This window comes from Volvox carteri, assembly GCF_000143455.1.
Source record: "Volvox carteri f. nagariensis unplaced genomic scaffold VOLCAscaffold_81, whole genome shotgun sequence".
NCBI lineage: Eukaryota > Viridiplantae > Chlorophyta > Chlorophyceae > Chlamydomonadales > Volvocaceae > Volvox > Volvox carteri.
Window position 1 is genome coordinate 174086 of NW_003307624.1, and position 22881 is coordinate 196966.

The following is a 22881-nucleotide window of genomic DNA, read 5'->3' on the forward strand; positions in this document are numbered from 1 at the left end:
ATGGCTGGTTCCCTCCGTAAGAGCTACGAGGCAGCTGACGCAGTAAGTCATCGCAGGTCCGTAACGGGTCAAGTCGTGAAGGGCAGATGCAAAGGTGGAATGGTCATGCTGCGAAAGATCAATCAAGGAAGCTGTTCGGTTTACGTGGAACAATTTTGTATCAAGGATGTTTTTTTGTTTCATGTTCTACTCAAACGCGGAAGGTTTTGTTCAGGGTTGTGCCCTGTGCGGCGTATGGCTGCCGTTGGGCCGCAAATGTTTGAATTCCTGGAACCAACAACCAGAAACCAAATAACGGACGGGTTGCTAGTTTAGGAAACGGGGCTTTAACACTTGTATCCCTATTTCATTGTGCCTTTCCTGAAAATCTTCTTTCATCAGACCAATTTTAGCGACAAATCTTTTTGCTCGCTGCGGCTCTACTAGCCTCGACGCGCCTGACCCCGGTGGGTGCTCCCGCCCTCAGATACTACACAGCCACAACCACCGTGAACCCGACGCCGCCGCTGGAAATTCCCATGACCGACTGCGCCGACGGTTGCCGTAACATCTTTGCGGCCCTGCCCACCAGCACTGTAAGTAGGGCCCCTTGTTCATTGGGGGCGAAACGGAGCGTCCCTCATCGAATCTGAGTGTACGACGGATCATTCTCCCACTTGTATCGTTGACACATTGGTCGAGTAGTGTTTGCATAATGAGTGCAAACGAGCAGAAGCTCTGGATGAATCAACTTATTCGCATCTCCAGCAGTTTTATCAGGACCTGCAGCACCTTTGAACATTACCATGTGAGTTTAAAAGGCCCAAAACCCTGGTTGGAACATGCGGCCTTTCAGATTGCCACGGGTGAAGTTGTGCTCATGGACAAGTCAAGCGCCGGAATAGATAAAGGCTATGTACTCTGCCCTAAATTATCGTGCGAAGGGTATAGTGGGAATTATGAAGTAATGGGTAATGCTGGTACATAACAAAAGAACCCCGGTGCATGAGCATCATGCAATGCCGCTGCCCGACACATCCACATGCCCGCACCAGGCCACAGCCGACAGCTACCCGGCTATCATCACCACCTCAACCACAGGATCAGGCCCCGATTACATCGTACCAACCACCAGCTCGGGGGCCGATTACATCGTACCAACTTCCGGTTCGGGAGCCGGTTATATTGTACCAACCACTGGCTCTGGAGCCGGTTACATCGGACCAACTACTGGCTCGGGCCCCGGTTACATCGTACCAACCGCCAACTCGGGAGCCGGTTACATCGTACCAACCGCCAGCTCGGGGCCCGGTTACATCGTACCAACCACTGGCTCGGGGGCCGGGTACGTCACACCAACTACTGGCTCGGGACCCGGTTACATCGTACCAACCACCACCACCGGCCCCGGCTATGTCGTACCCACGTCCATGGATACCGGCTACTACACCGCCACCACTACTGGCCCTGGCTACATTGCACCCACCACCACCACCACTACTGGCCCTGGCCCCGGGTATGTTGTACCCACGGCTGTGGATAATGGCTACTATACCGCCACCACTACTGGTTCTGGCCCAGGCTACATTGCACCCACCACCACCACCACTACTGGCCCTGGCCCCGGCTATGTTGTACCCACGTCCATGGATACCGGCTACTACACCGCCACCACTACTGGCCCTGGCCCAGGCTACATTGCACCCACCACCACCACCACTACTGGCCCTGGCCCCGGCTATGTTGTACCCACGGCTGTGGATACCGGCTACTACACCGCCACCACTACTGGCCCCGGCCCAGGCTACATTGCACCCACCACCACCAGCACTACTGGCCCTGGCCCCGGCTATGTTGTACCCACGGCTGTGGATAATGGCTACTACACCGCCACTACCGTTCCCAGCTATGTTACACCAGTCACCACTGCGCCCAGCTACATTACACCCACAGTTGTGGATACTGGTTACTATACTACTGCCACTGGGCCAAATTACATTTCACCCATCACCACAGCGACCATAGCACCCGCCACCACAGCGGCCGTTGCACCCACCACCACCACCATGGGGACCGTGCTGGCGACGCAACCCGGTCTTGAACAACTCTACAAAACAAAGGCAATGCTTGCGGCTGCTGCCGTACAGATGCTTCCTGTCACTACAGCCGCCACACCCGTAGCTGTAGCACCGGTTACCACTGTAGCACCGGCTGCTGCTGCGGCACCGATTGCCGCTGTAGCAGCCCCGGTTGCTGCTGCAGCGCCTGTGGTTGTCACACCTACGCCCACGGTCGTCGGTTCTGGCGGCATCAACGTCGTCAGTTCGAATCCCATATCCATCTCCAACCCCATAACGATAAAGGTGAGCTTAGCCGGGTGGCGCATTCGGGCAGAGAAGTGTTTTGGCGGCCGGAAGCTCTTGTGGCGGGGCAAGTGCGAGCCGGGGCGAGTGCCAGCCTGTTACCTTCATAGCCTGCCTTCCCTTTTTCCATTTTGGTAAAACATCCAACCTCACGCCAGAGGACGGCTTCGGGTGACTGTTGGCCACACGGATAGACATGGGGCACGGGTTTAGGTGTACCTGGGGGGACGGAGAAGGACGGTGCTTCTGGCGACCAATAGCGACTGCTAAACTTTTCATCGCCAAAATTAGGCACTTAGTAACAGCCTGAAGGATTTTTACTGTACACAAGTCGAGGAAGTGCATCCTGCTGTTGTTCGACTCCTACAACACCTAGGAGGTCCGCTGGACACCGCCAAACATTCTGTAGCTAATTGCCGCTTGCGTCTAATTGCGCATTCCTTATGCATGATGATAACCGTCTGTTCGTACCCGCTGCCTGACCTCCTACCGCTCTCCTACCACATCTTGCACCATACGGCAAAACATGTCGCGCGTATTGACCTGTCGTGGCGTGGCGCGTCGTGGCGTGTAGAACCCCAACGTCAACAAGGACCTAAACAAGGTGGGCGCGCTGGGCTTCGGAGAATACCCAAGGAGTGGCAAGGCGAAGCTTCTGTACGGCGCTGCGGATACGCTGAACGCGATGGGGGCACTCGGCGGGGCCCTGCTGGGCCGCCGCACCCTTTGAGGCCTGTCGAAATTCATGAACTCAATTAAAAATGCAGAACGTAAAAACCAACGAACCAACCCACCAAACACATATAAATTGCTGAGCGAGGTTTGCGCTGGGGCCCTGCTCAGAAGCTGGGGGGGGGGGTATGGACAGAAATGGCGCGATTCGAAGGCTAGTCGTTGCAATGCCCGCATGAATTTACTGCAGAAATGAGAAGTTTTGAGTGCTTTCTAATTGGATAGTTTCAGTTATTGTAGCTGCTGGCGATTGTGGGGCATTGGGGGAAAGGCCCCCCTGCGGGGGGAGTGTACGTGACCAGGGAGTGATGTGGTTCTTGATCACCGTCCGTGGCCGAAAACTAACTGTATGTGGCCTCGTTCATCCCGTTTTACATACAGGCCTCTGCACCGGCGTGAAAGCAGTTTAGAGTTACTCCCAACAGGGACGAAACCCCCGTACACTTTGCTTTAAATGTGTTATTACTTGTAAATCCGCGTGGACTATTTTTTTACTCTGTCTTGACTAATTTCAATCCGTGTGGACTACATACTAGCAGCGCATGTGCGGGACCTGTACTGGAGTTTTGAACAACGAGTGCTGCGTGCCAGGTAAAGATGCGCAGATCTACCTACTACCATTTGCAGCAGAGGCGCAGAGCCACATATTTAGAACGCCACTACCGTTTCGATGGTGTGGCAGCAGCGTGCCGGAGATGGAACTTTTCCCAGGCGGCACTGTAACCGCCTTGAAACAAGATGTAAGATGATCCTGTACAGTAATTTGAGGCCGAAAAAGAACAATCAGTACGCGATTGAATTTTCGCCAGAGCGTGAGCAGTCCTGACCTAACCTGACGACCCAAGGACCGAAGCACCGTGAAGCACTGATGAGGCTGCTCCACCCCCTGCCCGAAGGAAATGGTGTGTCGATCTGCAGATGTATCTGCCCATATACAGTAGCTTGACGCATGTGAGGCAATCATTTTAAGGGCGGTGCAAACGTGGCTTGGGCCTCCTAATTTCCCAATGTCAGCTGTCTTATTAATCCGAGCCATGACAGAGCATTAGGCCTACGCGAACTTACAATGTCACCACTTGTTCTTATTCCACCGCGCTCACCTGCGCAAGGACACCTGGCACAGTTTGTACGGCTGTCAACGGCTTTGAATGCCAATGCCGTTTTCCCGTAGAAGGACATTCCTCGGTGAAATACTACGTGCGCCTTCCGTCCGACTTTTATAATCGACTTTGAGGACCCTGATGTTTGACAGCTGTAATTACAACATACTGACCTACGAATCGCTTGTAGCTGCGACAACAGCTTAACAGGCCTTCCATCGAGCCGTGGGAACTTTAGGTTGGAAAGACGGTTGCATAGTGGATATACCACCAACTGCGCCGGATGTCGGATATGGCCCTGGCGGCTGGCAAAGGCCCGCCAGGGCGACCGGCAGTCCTGGCGAAGGGGCTTGAAAAAGTAGTCCTTCGGAAGCGTATCATAGGCCTTAAAAGACTAGATATAGCCCCTTTTTTGGCCCTATACGTCCTGATCTTGCTCAAAACGGGCTACCATGCGACCCGCTTTGAGTGGTAAGTTCATGTGATGCAGGTTATTTGTTTTATTTGCGAGAGGGGATATCCATGTCGATCAAAACGCAACTTGCGGCAACCTACAGGGAGCTGTTCACATACCATTGCTATGGTCTGGGGGTTGCGGCCCTATTGAACATTCTAGCACATTTGTTCACACACTGGAGCATCCGATTTCGTGCATTCGTGTCAACGAGCAATGTCTCCGACATCGATGACGCCGAGGTCGTCCTTGTGGTGCCAGTCCGGTTCAATGGGAGCACGGAACTGGTGCCGCTCGACCGCAAATATGTGGTAGGTACGGAGGACGATGGCCAAATGCTAAATTTTGGGGAAAGCTACTGAGAGGGGGCCTCCCCTTGAAGCTACTGAGACGGTGTCCCCCGGAAAACGGCTGTAACAGTTTGGATTGTTGACAACACCTGGCTGCTTGAGGGGCCAACACCTGGGGGCAACACCGCCGATTGTTGTACGCTCGGGGGGCTAGCAAGGTGGCAGAATAGCAAACTAGGTTTGCCGGATGGCCGGTCCCGCGCGCAAGCTGCACTCTTAAAAGCCTATGGCGTTTCCCGAAGCATCTTCGTTTGAGCGACTTATTCGGGGTCTGCTGGGAAGGACATGCCCCTACCTCTCCTACTTGCTGTTGCTTATGGCGTTACGGGAATAGCACGCGCCCTCACCCATAGCCCCTCGGGGTGCCAAGGTTGCGACTAGACGGTCTACGATATTCCTTAAGCCCATTATGGGAAGCTTATATAATGAACTGCCAAGGATTCTCACACCTGCCACATCAGTGGGGGTGATGGCAAGGAAGAGCATGTGAGATGAGGTACTGGCACGACGCGGATAGGGGCTGATGGGAACGTGGGGGCTTGTACGGAGCCAGGGGCGAATGGGGCAACATCGGCGATGATATGGAAATCGCCGGTTTTCCACGGGATGCCTCGTTAGCACCTTATCCGCGCAACCTGCAACCCTCCCCCATACGCATACACACGCCTCGTTCTGCGCACATGGCACCGGCTTCCTTTTTGCCTGTCGCTTTCCCTGTCGCTTTGGTCGACAATATTCGTTTCTTCGTCAAGAATTGGATTCGCATGTAAGGCCCCCGGATTTGGATTTTGCTCCGCTCCATGCAGAAAGAAGGGCTGATGGAGGTGGAGGAGCTCAGCTTCGACTTCCGGCGCCAGCGCTTCGTGTACAACCCCGCAGCACACGCTTTTGAAAAGCTGCGCTTTCCGGATAAGGTAGGGCCAGTGAGAGAGAGAGATAAGACCGGAAAATCCAGGGTTGGAAGCTCAGATCACACACACGCGTGCAAGGCGCAAGGGTCGGGGCCCCATCTGGACGGCCGGCTATGGCGAGAGGGTTGTTGACTGTGTGCATCTGCTTGGGTACTTCAGCGCTTCCTGATGCAGTCTTGTGGTTGGCGCCGGGGGCAGTCCTTGAGCTGCGTCGTCCACATGCAGATGTTTGACTCATGCGGTGCTCCCGATGCCCCCTGCTATTACCCTCCGTAGTGGCATATCGCTCCGTAGTGGCATATCGCCTATCACCCCGTTCAACCGTGTCTCTATTTCCGTAGGAGACGTTTGAGACGTACGGCAAGGCCAGCGGGCACGGCACCGAGGCGAAGCAGCTGGCAGCGTTTGACCGGTGAGAGTCTATTGTGTTGGTGGAGAGTGGTGGAGCAAAAAGTTTATGTACCTGGTCATGGCGTGGGGGGCCTGTGTCGCCATGTCTGTTGTTGCGACAACAGGAACCGAAGCGCATACCCGGCGCTACCCTGAGTCGTGACCCGCGAGTCTTTGCACAACAGATCAGGGATGATTCGTTCACAGCCTCTCCACAGCCAACCAAGGGCCGCTGCAGCCGCAGTCGAAGCGCTGCTGCAGCCTTTTAGCTTTTCATCGTTATGCAGCAGCTACAACTCGTATTGATTATTTGTGAACCGGCGCTGCAAAGTTTTGCCTCTCTCCCCACCGACGCCTTCGACTTCTGCATATGAATCCCCTACTGCTGATGCCCATCCACCCCCCATCACATCAGCCCTCGGGGTTGCTTCCCCCGCTGCTGCCTCGTGCTTCCGTCTTCTCAGGTACGGCCTCAACCGGGTGGATGTGCCGCTACCCGCCTTCTCAGCACTAATGAAGGAGCACCTGGTGGCGCCGTTTTTCGTGTTCCAGGTGCGTGTTGCTTCTAGAGCGGTTGGGGGGGGCTGTGGCTGATTGGCAGGGCCCTGCGTGACTACGGCATGATCGAATGTCGTCCGGGGTTGGTAAAAAACGAATTACGGGGCGGCAAGCAGTACCTTTCCCTCGGTTCTTTTCACTTCCTTCCGACATGGCGTGGTTTTCCGACAGGCATCTAGTAAGGCGTATTCTGCTCTTTCTTTGGGGTTCCGGAAAAGCACGTTTCGGGTTTTTGACCAGCATGCGGTCATGGGCTGGTGGGTTGCGGAACGCAATGGGTGTTGTTAAGAGACTCCTTGTTAAGAGCCACGAGGAGGAAGGGCGGGCGCATTGGGCGAATGTGTGTGCGACAGGATTGAGAAGTAGATGAATCCACGCAAGTACTTGCTGCCATGCCAGTATGGGTGCACGTCCTTGCAGGAGGTGAACCTCGGGAAATCCCTTGGGGCAACTCAGTGTGCCTCTGAACGCCGGGGGGATGGGGTAGTTCACAACGAATACCAGAAGGGGCTGTCTCGTCGGTCCCCGTGTCGCATGGAATACTCGTGCCAAATCCGCCTCCACTCCCTTCTCGCCAGGCACGGACATGGGCAGTTGTTTCTTCTCAAATTTTGCACAATTCACAATGTAATTTTATTTCCTCTTTTCCTCTGACGCCTACCACGTCGTGCGTATGTATGTATGTATGTATGTATGTATGTATGTATGTATGGGCCCACCTAGTCCACTAAATCCACTTCTGGTGTCCTACAACCTATATATATCCGCCAGGTGTTTTGCGTGATGCTGTGGATGCTGGACGAGTACTTTTATTACTCGCTCTTCACGCTGTTCATGCTGGTCACATTCGAGAGCACGGTGGTGGGTCAGCGGCTCCGGAACCTCAAGGAGCTCAGATCGCTGCAGACCCCCAAGCAAAACATTTACGTATATAGGTCGGTTTGAGGGGGCCACGTGGGCAGGGGTTGTTGTTGTTGGGGGGGGGGAAATGGTAGACGACGGAAGGTACCGTGTTCTAGTCGGCGCCACAAACCCAGGGTACGGGGATACAAGCAGAGGGGGTAGACGCCCCCGTCGAGGATAGCTAGCTTAGGACCGCAGATGGTTTGTGTGATGTATTTTACAGGTTGAAAGTTCGGGGGAGGTACAGCCACCACGGTATTTTATCTGACGACGAAGTATGCGCCCTGAAAGGGGACGTTTTGTGGTTAACCGGAGCTCCTTCCCCGACGAACTTCTGCGTGCGTCGGCTGCGTGGGCTGGTTGGCTGCGCTTTCCCTTCTCTTGAAATTTCTTCCTTTTGAGTTCAAAAGAAGTCCTCCTCCGCGCGATTACCTTGGGCTTGTGGACGTTTTTATCTTAGTAGCCTGTCAGCCTTGTGTGCCCTATCCTGTCCGTCCCTCTCTTGTATATTTCTTGCCGCCGCCACAGGTGCGGCAAATGGGAGCAGATGCCGGGCGATGCGCTGCTGCCTGGAGACGTCATCTCCATTGGCAGGCCTCTCTCAGGTGCGCGGACGTCCGCGCGGAGGGGGGTACCGGTACTCATGTCCCCAGGTACTGCGCTTCGCTGCACCGTGCTGGTGGACCCCACTTCGCGCCCCGCACTCAACGTTCTGTGCTCCTCCTGCTCCTCCTGCCCGTGCGCGCGGATAAGCTGATGCTGGCCGGCCACCACCCCACCCGGCAAATGACCACACAGCAGCAGCAGATGCAGCGCCAGGGGGGGAATGGGTCTGTGTATATCCATGCCGGCTAATTGAGCGCGTCTAGGAAAGATCCGGCCCAGGAGAACTGTCGTAGAGTCTCTAAAACTTCCCTCCCGATCGAGAAGCGCGTAGTTTTTAACGTAACGTAATGTTTTTTAACATCCTGTTGGAAGCCCAAGTGCGCGCTCACTGAGTCAAAAAAGATAACACACAAACCTGTACTGCTGGCCAACCTGCACCTGAAACCACCAGCGTAAAATGCTGTTCTGCATTCGCGAAACTGTGCGGCGGCTGGCCCCCCCCCCCCACACACAACTTTCCCGCGACACGCGTTGCGTAGACACGACCTCTGCCGGCGGCGACAAGGTGGTTCCCGCGGACTGTTTGCTGGTGGCTGGTAGCTGCATCGCGGAGGAGGCGGTGCTGACGGGCGAGTCCACACCGCAGTGGAAGTCCAACATTGGCGACCAGCTGTTGAGCGAGTCCACTGCAAAGCAGCGGTTGTCATCCAAGCAACACAAGCATCACATCCTGTTTGGAGGCACCAAGATCCTGCAGCACACCGGCGACAAGAATGCGCGCATTCGGTAAGACTGTGCGTCCGCTAGGGTCAAATGAAGCTCTGTGCGTGGTGCCCTACGTGGTGTTTAATACTCTGGTTGTGTGTGTGTGTGTGTGTGTGTGTGTGTGTGTGTGTGTGTGTGTGTGTGTGTGCTGGTACAGGTGCTGGTGCTGGTCGCGTTTGAATCCGTGTGCTTTGCATCATCTCGTGTGCTTAGGAAATGGTATTGAATCATACGGCTTCCAGCTTGCAGACGGACAAGGAAGAACGCAATACATTTCTTACGTGAAGGCACATACATGTGTATGGAGACGCTCCAAACAGAGCGCACCATACTTCAGAATTACGGAAAATAGGTCTGGAAGGGGTCGTTTCTTCCCTGATGGAGCCGTTTCCCCTTCAGACCCAAGCCACAGCCCTAACCCGGCTCTCTTTTTTTCCCTCTGCTCCCTCTCGGTTGTGTTCCGTTCCGTTCCGCAGCACACCTGACGGCGGCTGCCTGGCTGTGGTTCTGCGCACCGGCTTTGAGACCGCGCAAGGCCGCCTGATGCGCACCATCCTCTTCTCCACAGAGCGCGTGACAGCCAACAACGCAGAGGCCGGTCTCTTCATTGCGTTCCTGCTGCTCTTTGCATTGTCAGCCGCCTACTATGTGCTCGTCAACGGACTGCAGGTGCGCGGGCCGGGTATTTGCACTATTGGTAATAGCCGCCAGGGCTCAGATGGGGACGCGAGAATCGGGGGGCACGAGCGGCAGTGGCAGCACGTGTTGTTGCAGATAGTAACAGCAATGTCAACAACAGCCGTCATCCAAGGAATGGCAGTAGTGACACAAGTACCTGACCACCAAGTTTTTTTCCCTCTGCATGGCGCTGAAAAAGCTGTCCTTTAGACCGGTGGACAGAGGAGGATGGTGCGCTGCAAATATTGCAGCCAGGGATAGCTTGCCTCTGGGCATGGTCTGAATCCTTTATTTTACTACAACGCCAATGGAAAGGCGCGTCAGAAATCCCCGAACCTACATCCTTCCTCCTTCGACGGGTCTCTGGCTCATATGTCTCTGGGTTGGGAAACCGAGGTGTAACACACACACATTTGCTCATCAACGCCTTCTCCCTATTCGGCAATTCCGCTCGTAAATCCCTATCAGTTCGCCTTACGGTTTTGCGTCTTGGCGCCCTGCTTGCTTGACCTCCGCTTTGCTGGCTCCCTGCAGGATCCAACCCGCAGTCGCTTCAAGCTCATTCTGAACTGCATTATGATCGTCACCTCCGTCATCCCGCCTGAGCTGCCCATGGAGCTGTCCCTGGCGGTAAACGCATCGCTGCTTGCCCTGGCCAGGAAGAAAGTCTTTTGCACGGAGCCCTTCCGCATCCCCTTTGCGGGCAAGGTGAGGGGGACGCGACAGAGTATATGGTGTAATGAAGTGGAACAACGGCTGTCCCGGGCTGGCTTTGGCGTAGCTTTGACTGCTTGCGTTCAGTGTCCTGCCACGAGGCCGCTCTGGTCAGTGTGTGTGTATCATGTTTTCCCATTCTATCCGAAACTGATGATCCATTCTCACCCGCACACGGAGAGACACCAAACCGCTGTCCCCTTGTGTATGCATGCGTATGTTTCTCAGCTGAGAATGAATATAGATAGCTGTACGCGTAGACGACCCTGGTTCGTGATGGCCACGTGACCCTGATGTGTGTGCGTGTGGGGGGTACATCTGTGTGTGCATGATAGGTGGAGGTGTGCTGCTTTGACAAGACGGGCACTCTCACCAGCGACCACCTGCTACTGGAGGGCCTGGTAGGGGATCCCGAGCCGCGACCGCCGCCGCCGCCCGGCAGTTCCCCTGCCAGGGAGGGCGGCGGCAGTGAGGGGGGATCCCGCGGGGCCGGCAAGGGCAAGGACAGGGAGCGCCGCGTCACGTTCAGGTGGGAAGCGGTGGGAAGAAGTTGAAGGACGACGTGGAAAATTAATTTTCACTACGATGGTTTTGGTTATATATAATATAATATATATATATATGTGCCGTGCTATGTGGCCGTGTTCGTTGTTCCACGTCATATCGTCGCGTCTTTACTTGGTCGATAAAGTGTCTCTTTCCGGGGCGCCCCTTCCCCTGCGTGTCTCTCTTCCCTCTAGCCTCCCGCCTACGACCCTGACTCTTATCTTTTCAAACCACTGCACCGCGCCGCCGTCTTGGTCTCATGTCCTCGTCTGTCCTGCCAGGGAGGCGCCTGAGGAGCTGGTCCCCGACGGCGAGGCAGGGGCCAACAAGGGGCCCGACGAGGACGAGCTGGCGGACCCAGCCCTAGTCAAAGACCCCAGGTAGCCGACGCATTTGGTTTCCTCCGCCTGGTCCTGTGTCCACCCACCTTGGACACCACCGGCAGCAGTTCACTTCCCACTTTCTCGCATACGTTTTCCCCACAATTCCCGCTTTAAGCCCAGGTGCACGCTCTTTCTGGACTGGTTTTGTTAAGATTTAGCTTAGCTTAGCTTGGCTTGGCTTGGCTTGGCCCAATATTGCGCGCAGGAAGGTTTCTGCTGAGTAGGGATCCTAGGGTGTCTCGGTCTTGACCCTCGTCGCAGATATGATTGCCCACGCCCGCACATGTGGGTTAGGTCCAACGTAAAAGTTACGAGTTACAAGTTCCGGTCACAAACGGGGGGATGGGAGCCGCGTCTGTAGAGCCCATGGGGGCCCATGGACGGAAATACTGTATCAGCATCATCGTCATCGGACTGTGGCGTGTTCGGACGTTAATTGACCTGAGTGTTTCTTTTTCGGGTTTTTTCTTCTGTGCAGGCGCTTTGGTCCGCGCGCTACGCTGGTGCTGGCAGCCTGCCACAGCTTGGTGCAGGTGGCGACGGGGGAGAGCGGGGGTTCTGCGGGAGGAGGGAGTTCGGTGGCAACGGAGGTGGTGGGAGATCCGCTTGAAAAGGCGGCCCTGGAGGTACGCGGCACCTGGACCTGCCCTCTTGGGGGTTGGGAGGGAGGCAGCAGCCGGTGGTTTGCTGGACGTGGGGCTGCACAGGAATAAGAGTCTCGGCTAGGGGTGCAGGGTTCGCGCAAAGCTCGGGGTTCGCCAAGCTTACAGTGTGTTATGTAAGCTGTAGGCGAGATGAGCGTGCTGCAATGCTGTTCGTAATTTGTGGCATGGCTTCCCTCAAACTTCTTGTGCTTTTCGTGACAGTTAGCCATCCATATTTACTGGCATGGGGAATGACTTTTGTTAATGCTCGCTCCCGTTTCTGGTTTTGACAGACCCCTTATGATCCAACGTTAAAAATGAAACTTTCTCAGAATTATGCAGGTTCTATAAAGAGCCACAATTAAAATATTACTCCACGTAAAATTTTGCCGACGGCAAGACTCAGCAGGCAAATTACGCAAAACATGTGTTTTTATGATGACTTTTGATCTCACCCACCCCGCATCATTACCCACCTCGCTTCCGCAGTCCGTGGGCTGGACCTTCGTGGGCAGCAACGGCGGTGCTGACGTCTCCCTCAGCCCCGAGAAACTTGTACGTGCGACCCTGCTCCACCGCTTCCACTTCTCCTCCCATCTCAAGCGCATGTCCGCCATGCTGCGTGTCGAAGATGATACGCCGGGTCTTAGCGGTTCCTCGCCGTACTCGTACGGCGGCGCAACAGCGGCGGCGCAATCCGCCACTGCCAGTGGCGGTGGTGCTTCCGGACCGCAGCACGTGGTGGTCGCTAAGGGAGCTCCGGAGGTGCTCAAGGGGTTGTTAGGTGGGTGGGTACCTGGGGGAGCTCAGTAAGAGGTGGGTGAGGGGTGTTTTGAGTTGAGCTTCGTGGTGCACATTGGCTAATCGCTACCCTATTCCGTTTACATTCCGTTTAGAGTTTGTTTAGGTTTTCGGTAATGGTAAAGAGGATTTTAGGTGATTGTACTTTGCTGCTACTGCTCAATAAGGGGATGATGATTTTGGGGAACTGCATTAGGTCAGCGGCCCTAACTCCCCCCATGCCGTCCGCCGTGCCCCGCAGCCTCCGTACCTCCTGACTACGACAGCCAGTACAAACGTTATGCCGCGGAGGGGGCCCGTGTAATTGCCCTGGCGCATAAGGCCCTTCCGGCGGTGAGTCCCATTCCACGCCGTGTCCCTCATTGTCGGCTCACCTCGGCCCATCTCTGCTGTGGGTAGCAACTCCTGTCCTCTGCTCATCCAAATGGTGTTCTGTCAATGGCATTTTGTCTTGCGTTACCTTGCGCTGTATAAGGATCGCATTTATGCAGCGGCTTCACCACAACCACCCTTATCATGCATGTTCCTTAACGGATGCATCCGGTCTGATTGGAAACCATCCTGCAGGATCTGGACGCGGCAACGCTGCGGTCTATGCCCCGGGAGGCTGTCGAGTCGAAGTTGAATTTCGTGGGTAGGTACCAGGCTGCTGGGTAGGTGGGCTTTGTTGCACGAATAATGAGTATGGCTGACTGATATGGCGGATGGCAACCCGCGGAGGCGGTCGGTCAGTCGGTCAGGGAATCAGGGATTATATATGAGGGATCTACATATGTTTGGTTTGCTCATGCTGCGCGGGCAGTGATGGACTACGAGTTGAAATTCTCGTCTTACCTATTTTCACATGGCATTCTTTGCCAGTGCTGAAAGCGATATCCCTGAGCCCAGGCGCCTTTATGATTCAGTTGTGACCTCAGCCCTCAGCCCCTGCCATTGTTGGGTGTCGCATACCGCTCTGTTGCTCCTCTCCTGCAGCGGTCCGTGGTTGCCTCTCTGCAGCGGTTTGCGTGCGCTTGCAGAGTGTTCCCCGGAACGCTCCGCCAGTGTTACATCCTCCTCCTCCTCCTCACTCCTCTACTGCCGCTATTATTACAGCATTCTCACACCATCTCGCCCAATTCCCCGTCAGAGCCGGACAGCTTCACCTAATAGCCCCAAGCTTCTCATCTGCTTCTCTTCCTCCTCGCATGTTATCCCCTTCCTCCTCCTCTGCTCCTTTCCACCTCCCTAGTAACCCCTAGGCTCTACGCCTGTTTCCGCGGTATTTCAGTCCTTCACCTCTCATCCGTCCCTCCGGCATCTCCTCGTATCCGCAGGCTTCGCCATCTTCCAATGCCCTCTCAAACCGGAAAGCGAGCCCGCCCTGGCCGCCCTGGCCGCCTCCTCGCACCAGCTGGTCATGATCACGGGCGATGCGCCGCTCACGGCCTGCTACGCGGCGTCGCGGGTGCACATCGTGACTCGCCCGGTGCTGGTGCTGGGCCACGTGGAGGAGGACAAGGGGCACGCGGGCGGGGACACTCAGGGTGCCAAGGAGGTGGGTGTTTGAGAGAGGGGCTGGGGCTGGGGGAGTCGTTTACTCAACCCCTGCCGGGGGTCCAGAGAGGAGCGCGGCCGAGCTTGCGTGTGTGCGCCCGCGATGCCGGCGGAGCAGACCGCCTGACTCTTGACGTTTGATCAGCTGGGGGGACCCTCCCGTTACTCCCGAGTCAGCCACGACATTGTAACTGCCCATTGTAACTGCCCATTGTAACTGCCAAGGCTTTTTTTAGCTTGCTTCTCTGTATTGTGTGGTGTGGTTACTGAGGATCAGGTGTTGTGAGAGGGCAATTATTATTATGATCAGCTTCTCTGTTGAAATCATCAATAACATGATCATGGCGGTGAACATACATTGAGGAAGGCGACCTGAGCGATCGGCGCGACCTATGTGTCCCTCATTCCAACACACAGGCGGGCACGGAGGACGACAGCGCCTTCTGCTGGTCCTCCCCGGATGAGTCCGTACGGCTGCCGTTCAGCCGTGACTGGGACGACATGCTGCGGGTAAGTGTGTATCGTGGCGCGGGCCGAGGGGGAAGTAAGCCAGGGATGGGGTTGGCTGACGGTGTGAAGGGACGGTGATTCTGTGAATCAAAAGGGGACCTCTTGTCTGTGCTGCGACACCGTGTGTGGCATCCGAATTGCGCTGTGTCGTTGTCTTGGGTGTAGCGAAGAGGCCGCCATCCCGGAACTCGGCTTTGTGTCTGGTCACAGCGGTGCCTAGGGGGCCTGACGCCTCGCAAAGGCTGGGCTGGCCATGGCGTTGTTGTCGCAAAAGCGTAGCGTCAAGGAGGGCAGGGTGGTGGTGACGGTGGTGGTGGTGGTGCTTATGTCTGGGGTCAGTTGTGACCCCACAAGTGCCATGCATAGCTGTGACCGATTGCCGCCCGTTGATGGGCATTCTTGGCAGGGTTGCGTGTTGTGGCCGGCTATCATCTGTCCCCGGGTCCGTCTTTTCCATGGTGTCTGTGTGTTGGCCTGTTCCACCTCCGACGCGTCCCCTGAATGGGGTGAATGGATGACGATATGCTACAGGGGATCCTATCGGATTTTGACAGCGATGTGGCCCTTAAGCGTCCTTAAGCACCGCCTGTTTCACGCTGGCAAAATGATCGCGCGCGGCTGTAAGACCTCTGCCCTGCTGCTTATTTGCCTCCCATTTCTGCCTTTCCCTCGTATCCAATTAACTACAATCCTAAACTCTCTTTACCATGAACCTCTTTTTCTCACGTGCACCCTCCAAGGTTGCGTCCGAGTACGACTTGGCGGTGTCGGGCGACGCCCTGGCGCACGCGACCGCCGTGGGTGTGGCGTCTCAGCTCATTCCGCTGTGCCAGGTGTTTGCGCGCGTGTCGCCCGACCAGAAGGAGCTGGTGGTCAACACGCTGCGAGCACAAGGCTTTGTGACGCTCATGTGCGGTGACGGCACCAACGACGTGGGCGGACTCAAGGTATAGGGGCCCCAAAACAATTTCTTCGCAACTCTTGTGCGCAGGCCAATCATATGCAATCACACATGTTAACCACATATGCCTGAGTTCTTCATCATATAAAAAAGTTACTTAAAGCGGGTACAGTTCACAACTGCGAGATAAAGGTGTGGGTGGGTGGATGGATAACGTGTGTGTGTGTGTGTCTCGATTTATGGGCCATTGTCACCGCGGGTAAATAGCTCGGGTTTGTTGAACGTGTGTGTGGGTGTGTGTCCCGCCAGGGGGAGGCAAAAGAGCTAAGCAGTGAAGTGAGAAAGTTGGGAGTAGGAAGGGCGCGGAAAATTAAAGTTTGGGCCCCGCTCGATGTGCAAAGCTTTTGAGTAATGGGGCGTCATGTCGCAGGAATGCTGGAGTGCGTCTGCGCGTCTTTTTGAAATAGTGTTTTTGCTTATTGATAAGTTTCCGGGCGATGATTACAAATGTTCAAAATCTAGTCTTACCTATTTTCCTAGGCATCCGCTGCTGATGCTGAAAACACGTGACCTGAGCCCAGACACTTATCGGTCCTTCTACTAGAGCGATAAAGATGTGCGGGAAATTCTGGTTGGGTGTTTGAATGTGGATAGGGAGACTAGTGCGTGCAAGGAAGCCTTCCGGGGCGATGGTGATTTCCTTGAGACGTGAAAACCTCGTCTGACCTAATTTCAATCCAATTTTGACCTATTTTCAGGCATCATCAATTGCTGATGCTGAAAGCAGTGATCCTGAGTCTGGGCCTTCATTGCCAAGTCTCTCTGTCACCATCTCATCATCAGATCGCTGAGATCGAGTCATTGGTGCATAACAGCACTGATCAACACTAGGTCTTACCTGCGCTATCATTTTTCATTTTTTCACTTTTATTCTTTTTAAGCTCACCGCGGTTTGTTCAAAACTCTGGTGGGAGCATAACTACCCGTGTTTCCTTACAACCGCAGCTTTTTCACAACCTCCTGACTTCGGCCTCTTTCCCTCCCCCCCTTAGGCGGCCCATGTGGGCGTTGCGCTGCTGAGTGCGAGCGAGTCCGCCGCAAAAAGAGCCGCAGCTAAGAAGGCAGCGAACAAGAAGGATGGCAAGGCGGTAGCGACAACGGCGTCGGGGGCAGGAGGACCCCGGGGCAAGGCAGCGCCGGGTACCGGCCCGGGTGGCAAGTGAGTACACTTAAACGGAGCGGGGCGTTTCCCGGAGGTTTGGGGTGTGTGGAGTCCTCATGTACGTGTGGTGGATCTGAACGGGGGCCTGTTTGCGGATGGACGGCCAGGCGGCAGCACGCATTAGTGCGAGACGTGCGTTGCAGATTATAGATACGTGAGAGCGTGCATGTTTTACCAGCAAGCATCCTTTAGATGGTTTGCTGGTTTGGTTTATTGGGCATGTATTGGGCATGTATTGGGCATGCGTAAGCCTTCTTGGCAGGTTCAAGCCTGATTGTCGCCGGGGCCCCCGCTTGCAACCATTTCTGCAGCAGTGCCTGTTGTTTAATTAAAGCACAACAACGAGAACAAATGAGGTGCCTGTCCTGCTGTGTCCTGTCCATCTGCTTGCCTGTTTGTCTTCGTCCTCAGGCGCACCGCCGGCCAGGAGTTGCTGGCTCGCGCCCGTGCCGCCAACCAGCCGATCACGCCACGCATGGAGGCCATGGCACGCATGATGGACAACATGGAAAACTCGGCCATGAGCGGCATGGACGGCGACATGCCCATGCTCAAGCCGGGGGATGCCTCCATGGCGTCGCCCTTCACTGCAAAGGCCGTCTCGGTGCTGCCCTGCACGGACATTATCAAGCAGGGCAGGTGCGGTGCAGGTGGTGCACACATACATACACGAACATGCACGGCGCATCGCATCCTTGTTCCTAGTGCGAATTTTGGGCGTGAAGGGGTGTGGGGTGGGTGAAGCAGTGGGGGGGAAGGAACGACCTTCGTTGCTGTTCATGCACTGTTCGTACCGTTCGCACACCCTTAATACAAATACCCAAAAATGTGGAGAAAAAATATAAAAGAAATGGCAATCAGCTCGCATGGATTACCAGCTGTGATTTATGGGAAGAAGGTATCATTTCCAGTGACTGGGCGGGAGGACGAGGAGGAGCGGGCGGAGCGGGAATGGAGGGAATGCGGCTACACTGGCCCTCGGCCGTGATGTGACCATCCGTGAAGTACTACCCCTCTTATCTGATAGAGGACGTCCTCTCATGAACGACAACACGGACCATCAACCTAGCTGAGCCGGGTGTCTCCACGACCACCACCATCACCACCCCAGTGTGCAGCACTATGCTATGTGTGACCTGTGCGCTTGACCACGCCTTGCGACACATGTAGGACAGCCGCTTCCCGCTTCGACACTGGCTGGAAACGCGCTTGACGGCTTTGGAGATCCGTATTTTTGATAGTAGTTGCAGTTTCTGTGCACTTTTGCACGGCATGTTGGGTGGGGGAAAGGGAGGGCGCAGAGCCGTTGTCACCCCGTTGCGGTACAAGATTCAAAAGGTCCCGTGCTCAGGACGTCCCAGGGCGGGGATGTACACAGAGATCTAAAATCTCGTCTTACCTATTTTCGTAGGCATCAAAATTGCTGATGCTGAAACTTTTCCTATTACAGCTGAGCCCTGGGACGTTTGGTAGCCTTCCCCATCTGCATTGAACAGAAGTAGCGGTCGGCAGGAGGGAGTGGGAGGAGGGATGGAAGAGATGTGCGGAAGATCGTGATGGCCGTTGCCTCCTTGGCGACGTACCAACGCCTACCAAATCCAAGATGCGATTACGCATCATCAAGTACAATCATCGGGACCGCGGCTGTACCCGTCGCACGGGCCTTTGGCCTTCAATATTTGCTGCGGCTGCCGCCTGCCGTGTATATGTGCGCTAAACGAGTGTTTAGCGTCATATTGTTTATCATTTTCCTCCCTGCACATCTCTGTGGGAGGTAGTCCGCAGCGTGAGGGGACTGCCCTTTCTTGCATCATTTCTGACACGTCCCTGCTCTCCCGTACTTCCTTTGCCTCGGTTCCACCCCACGGATGTGCCAAACCATCCACCTGCTCAGCCAGCCTCCCCTCGTGGTTTGTCTTGCGCCGACTCCATGTTGTTCCTGCCTCCTTCCCTCCCGCAGGTGTACCCTAGTGACCACGGTTCAGATGTTCAAGATCCTGGGCCTTACGTGTCTCTCCACCGCCTACAGCCTCAGTGTGCTATACCTACAGGGCGTCAAGCTGAGTGACACGCAGGTGCGGGGTGCGAGCATTTGGGATGTGGGTTTTGTCACTTGAAGTGGGTTTGGGTGTGTCATTTGGATTGAATCGTTTCCATGTCAGGAGCTGTTCCTTCCATGACATTGGTGCGGGGTGAACGGAAAAGAGGCCTTTAAGGAAATAGGAGGAATGGAACCGCTGACCCAAGCCAGACACGGCTCAACAAGGAATGGTTCGGAGGGTTGTAACAGGGGTTTATGGAGTGAGAGTTGGGGGTTGGAGTGGGTGAAGACGAGAACAACAGAGGAGTGAAGTTGATACCAGAGATACACGGATACTCTTGGAGGTGGGAGTCGGAGGAGGGATGGGGTTGCGAGGGTGGTCCGAGGCTTTAGGCTTTTTGTATGTACATCCTGCGTTTTGTTTGTGTGGGTGATGAGTGAGCGCGCCATCGCCCCGGGCCCCGGACCCCAATGATTAGGAGGTTACGGTGACAGGTTGGGGTGGAGAAGTTGTGTGCTGCGCGAGATGGGGCGTGGGGGTGCACTGGCGCTTTCGTTCGTTCCTTTGCACGTCCCAACGTCAACGCTCGCTTTTGGGGATGGTGCCATAAACCCACCAGGCAGCCCTGCAGCTGCGACCACTTGTGCAACCGTCCAGCTCCAGTCATCCCTCCACCTCCAGCACTCCGCTCGCATCCCCAGCGTGTTCCGGGCTTTAAATGGTTCAAAAGGCCTACAGGTCCTGCGTTCCTTACAGCTCTTTCTTCCGCTCTCTTTCCCCAACTCTTGAAGCCATCCCTCCCACTCCCTACCCTGCTGCCCTAACCCACCTATTGCCCGAGGGCCCTTTTTAGGCTACTGTCAGCGGTATGCTCTCTGCCGCCCAGTTCCTGTTCATCAGCCAGGCAAAGCCCCTCGAGACGATGAGCCCCGTGCGGCCGCATCCCACCATCTTCAACCCTTACTTCTTCGGCTCGCTGCTGGGGCAGTTCGGAGTGCATCTGGGTCTGCTGGTAAGGGAGCGAGGGGAGGGGTGGGGGTTGTGCCGTGTGCGTGTGGTAGTTGTAAGTGGTAGTGGTCAGGGCTGGAAGCAGGAGAAGGGATTCAAGTGGTTGTGGTGGTGCATGGTCGTTGTGGCACTGTTCATGACGACACGTTGGAAGTTCAATGTCAACGGTACACAGGGAAACGTGGTGGTGGTGGTGGTGGTGGTGTACGAGGGTTAGGTCATTCCTGGCCTTGCAAGCTCTCCCCTTTCCGTTCTGCCCTGTCTGCCTCACAACGATGCCCGTCCCCTTGCTCCCCGACCCGGTGTACTCTAGGATCTAGGTTCCCCGCGTAACCTCCAATAACCAACTTTTGAAACTATTTTGTATGTTGCGCAGATTTACTTTTACCGGTTGTCCCTGGGGTCCATGCCGGATTCGGAGCGGCTGTCGTCCGAGTCCGAGTTCAAACCCAATTTGGTCAACACGGTGTGCTACCTGGTGCAGGCCGTGGTGCAGGTGGGTGGTTGCTTGCACCATAGTGTGCGGTTGTGCAGCGCCAGCAGCAGCGATAGCGGGGAGATTGTGGGCGGTTGGTGGTGGATAGAGGGGGGGGGTGGATTGGATGCATGGCTTCCGCATGGGTGTATTATCCGGTTCTCTGGTACCTGACGCCGGATTTCATACCGCCCCACCATCACCAACAACACGCCGACTCTAGTGCCTTGCCGCTCCTTTCCTAACCACCACCAACGCTGTGCCCACCCATCCACCTCTCTCCCTCTGCACTGGCATCATTGCCTTGGGACTAGTCCAGCACAAGAACAGTTGGGAGGAGCTTTGGACGTGTTGACCGGCAGTTGACCCATCCTTGGCCGCCTCTTGCATCATATATCATGATCGTGTGGTTCCCACTCCACACACCTTCCCTCCTTTTGCTCCTCCTCCACAAGTCGCGACTGGTTAATTACTTCTTACACTTGATATAATATACTTAATAATACAAATAAAACTTGTAAAAAGGAAAATTTCATAGTTTTTTCGTATCAGTCTATCCTTGGCATCAGCTTCGCTCGTTCACGTGGCTCGTCTTGCCCCATTTTGCCCTTTTCGGGTCCCCTTGGACAGATGATGACGTTTGCGGTCAACTACGTGGGGCATCCCTTCAACACCTCCATCGTAGAGAACCGGAACCTGTTCAACAGCCTGCGCATCTCCGCGGCGTTCCTGTTTGTTGTGGCAGCGGAGCTGGTACCAGGCCTGAACAGCAGCTTTGGCATGGTGCCCATACCTCACGTGAGACAGCATCTTACATGAGTGTTTAGTATTTGATTGGAAATCGCTGGGTACAGTCAGCCCTCCATGACCTCCATGGCAACCCAATCGGGGAGCACCACAAAGACAACACTTCTCCCTAGATGTCCGAAATCTTGTCACTGGGCGAGCTCTAGTTGCATGAGTACGTGTGACGGGTCCTGCACACGCGTGTTCGTTTTGCCTTTGGTAATCCCAGGCGTTGACATGACTGAGTAGGGCCCCCACCCTCCCCTTACAGTACACTTTCCGATACCCCTTCGTCTTTGCCGCCTTTACTTCTACGCGTCAACACTACGCGTCACCACTTTCCGTTATTTTTCTGCTTTTATTATAAGACATTCCTTTCGTCTCGATGGCTAGGTAGTTTTCTGGGGTTTTTGCCTGCGTTCTTTGGACTTTGGACGTGCCAGCTAGTAGTAAATCGTATTGCAACCCAGCTGGCCATGTCGCTGCCAAGATTTCTACTTAAGTCATCACTGGTCAGTTAATAGTCCTGCTGCAGCATTTGTCTTCTCCTGGACTATCCGTCTATTTCTGGTATCTGTTTCACTTGTCAGTGGCTCATCGTACCCCCCACCTACATTTGACACCCTAACCCAACTCCCCGAAATGCTCTATCCATCATCATGGCGACGCTGCTCCAGTCGCAGGCCCGCCCGCCAGTGAAGCACCCCCGCTCGCTTCCTCACCACCCCCTCTGCCTTTTTTTTACCATTTTTAAAAAAAAGAATCGATTTAGGGTTTCCGCCTCTTCGATTGCGGCAGACTGCCTTGTATTGCCCGTGCCACGCCCTTCTGGCCTTATGACCCACTTCAGCTTGCTGCTTGGATGTCCGGAGTTGGTCTTTTTTTTTCTTGCGTCGACTGATCCCAACCCTCCTTCCCGGCTGCTCTCCTGATGCTGCGGCCTGTAGCACATCAAGGTGCAGCTGGTGGGGCTGTCCTTTGGCGCCTTCCTGCTCACCTGGCACCTGGAGCGCATCCTGCGAGCGCTCTTCCCCGCGCCCGTGCCTCCACCCAAGGGCTATCAGAGCTACACTGCTGACCTGCGGCGCTTAGGCCTCACGGAGGGGGCGGCAGAGAAGAAGAACAAGTAGAAGTGGGACAGGGTAATGCGGTCCACGGTAGATGGGAGGGATTGTGGGGCAAGGGAGTCATCCTGTGGGAAGGAAAAACACAGAGCGAAGATCGAGGCGACGGGGGAGGGGGGGGATATCAGAGGAAGATAGCGACGTGCAAAGCTTTTACATGCCGAGACACGCACCTCTGTGTTGTGGTATGGGTAGAGGGTGGAGGGGTTAGAGGGTGTCATGGGAGGATGAGCGTGTACTCGCGTGGGTATGGAGTAGGTAGGTGACGCGGGGATTGCACGGGGGAGTGAGGGAAGGCATGAAATGGGGGATATATAAAGGGTGGATTGGTTACTGGGCTGCATTTGCACGTTTGCATGCCGCATACGCCGGCAGCTAGTCGGCTTTGACAGGAGCAGTG

At 55.3% G+C, this 22881-nt stretch overlaps 2 protein-coding genes across 2 annotated transcripts; both read left to right on the forward strand.

Annotated features, from left to right (window-relative positions):
• On the forward strand, positions 1–3072 carry VOLCADRAFT_99023 (uncharacterized protein; the record flags this gene model as incomplete). Its single annotated transcript, XM_002957831.1, has 4 exons — positions 1–56; positions 467–575; positions 1035–2342; positions 2917–3072. 4 exons carry the CDS (start codon positions 1–3, stop codon positions 3070–3072), a joined length of 1629 nt encoding a protein of 542 aa, XP_002957877.1.
• A 1624-nt stretch (positions 3073–4696) lies between these two features.
• Positions 4697–22487, forward strand: VOLCADRAFT_107850 (uncharacterized protein; the record flags this gene model as incomplete). Its single annotated transcript, XM_002957832.1, has 25 exons — positions 4697–4939; positions 5785–5892; positions 6231–6301; positions 6744–6831; positions 7609–7772; positions 8269–8345; positions 8886–9132; positions 9588–9780; positions 10324–10497; positions 10839–11032; positions 11331–11429; positions 11911–12058; positions 12566–12860; positions 13119–13210; positions 13445–13511; positions 14194–14414; positions 14831–14923; positions 15664–15870; positions 16877–17043; positions 17458–17685; positions 19007–19121; positions 19942–20100; positions 20473–20592; positions 21202–21369; positions 22305–22487. The coding sequence occupies 25 exons, from the start codon at positions 4697–4699 to the stop codon at positions 22485–22487; spliced, it is 3921 nt and encodes a 1306-aa protein (XP_002957878.1).
• Positions 22488–22881: the final 394 nt, after the last annotated feature.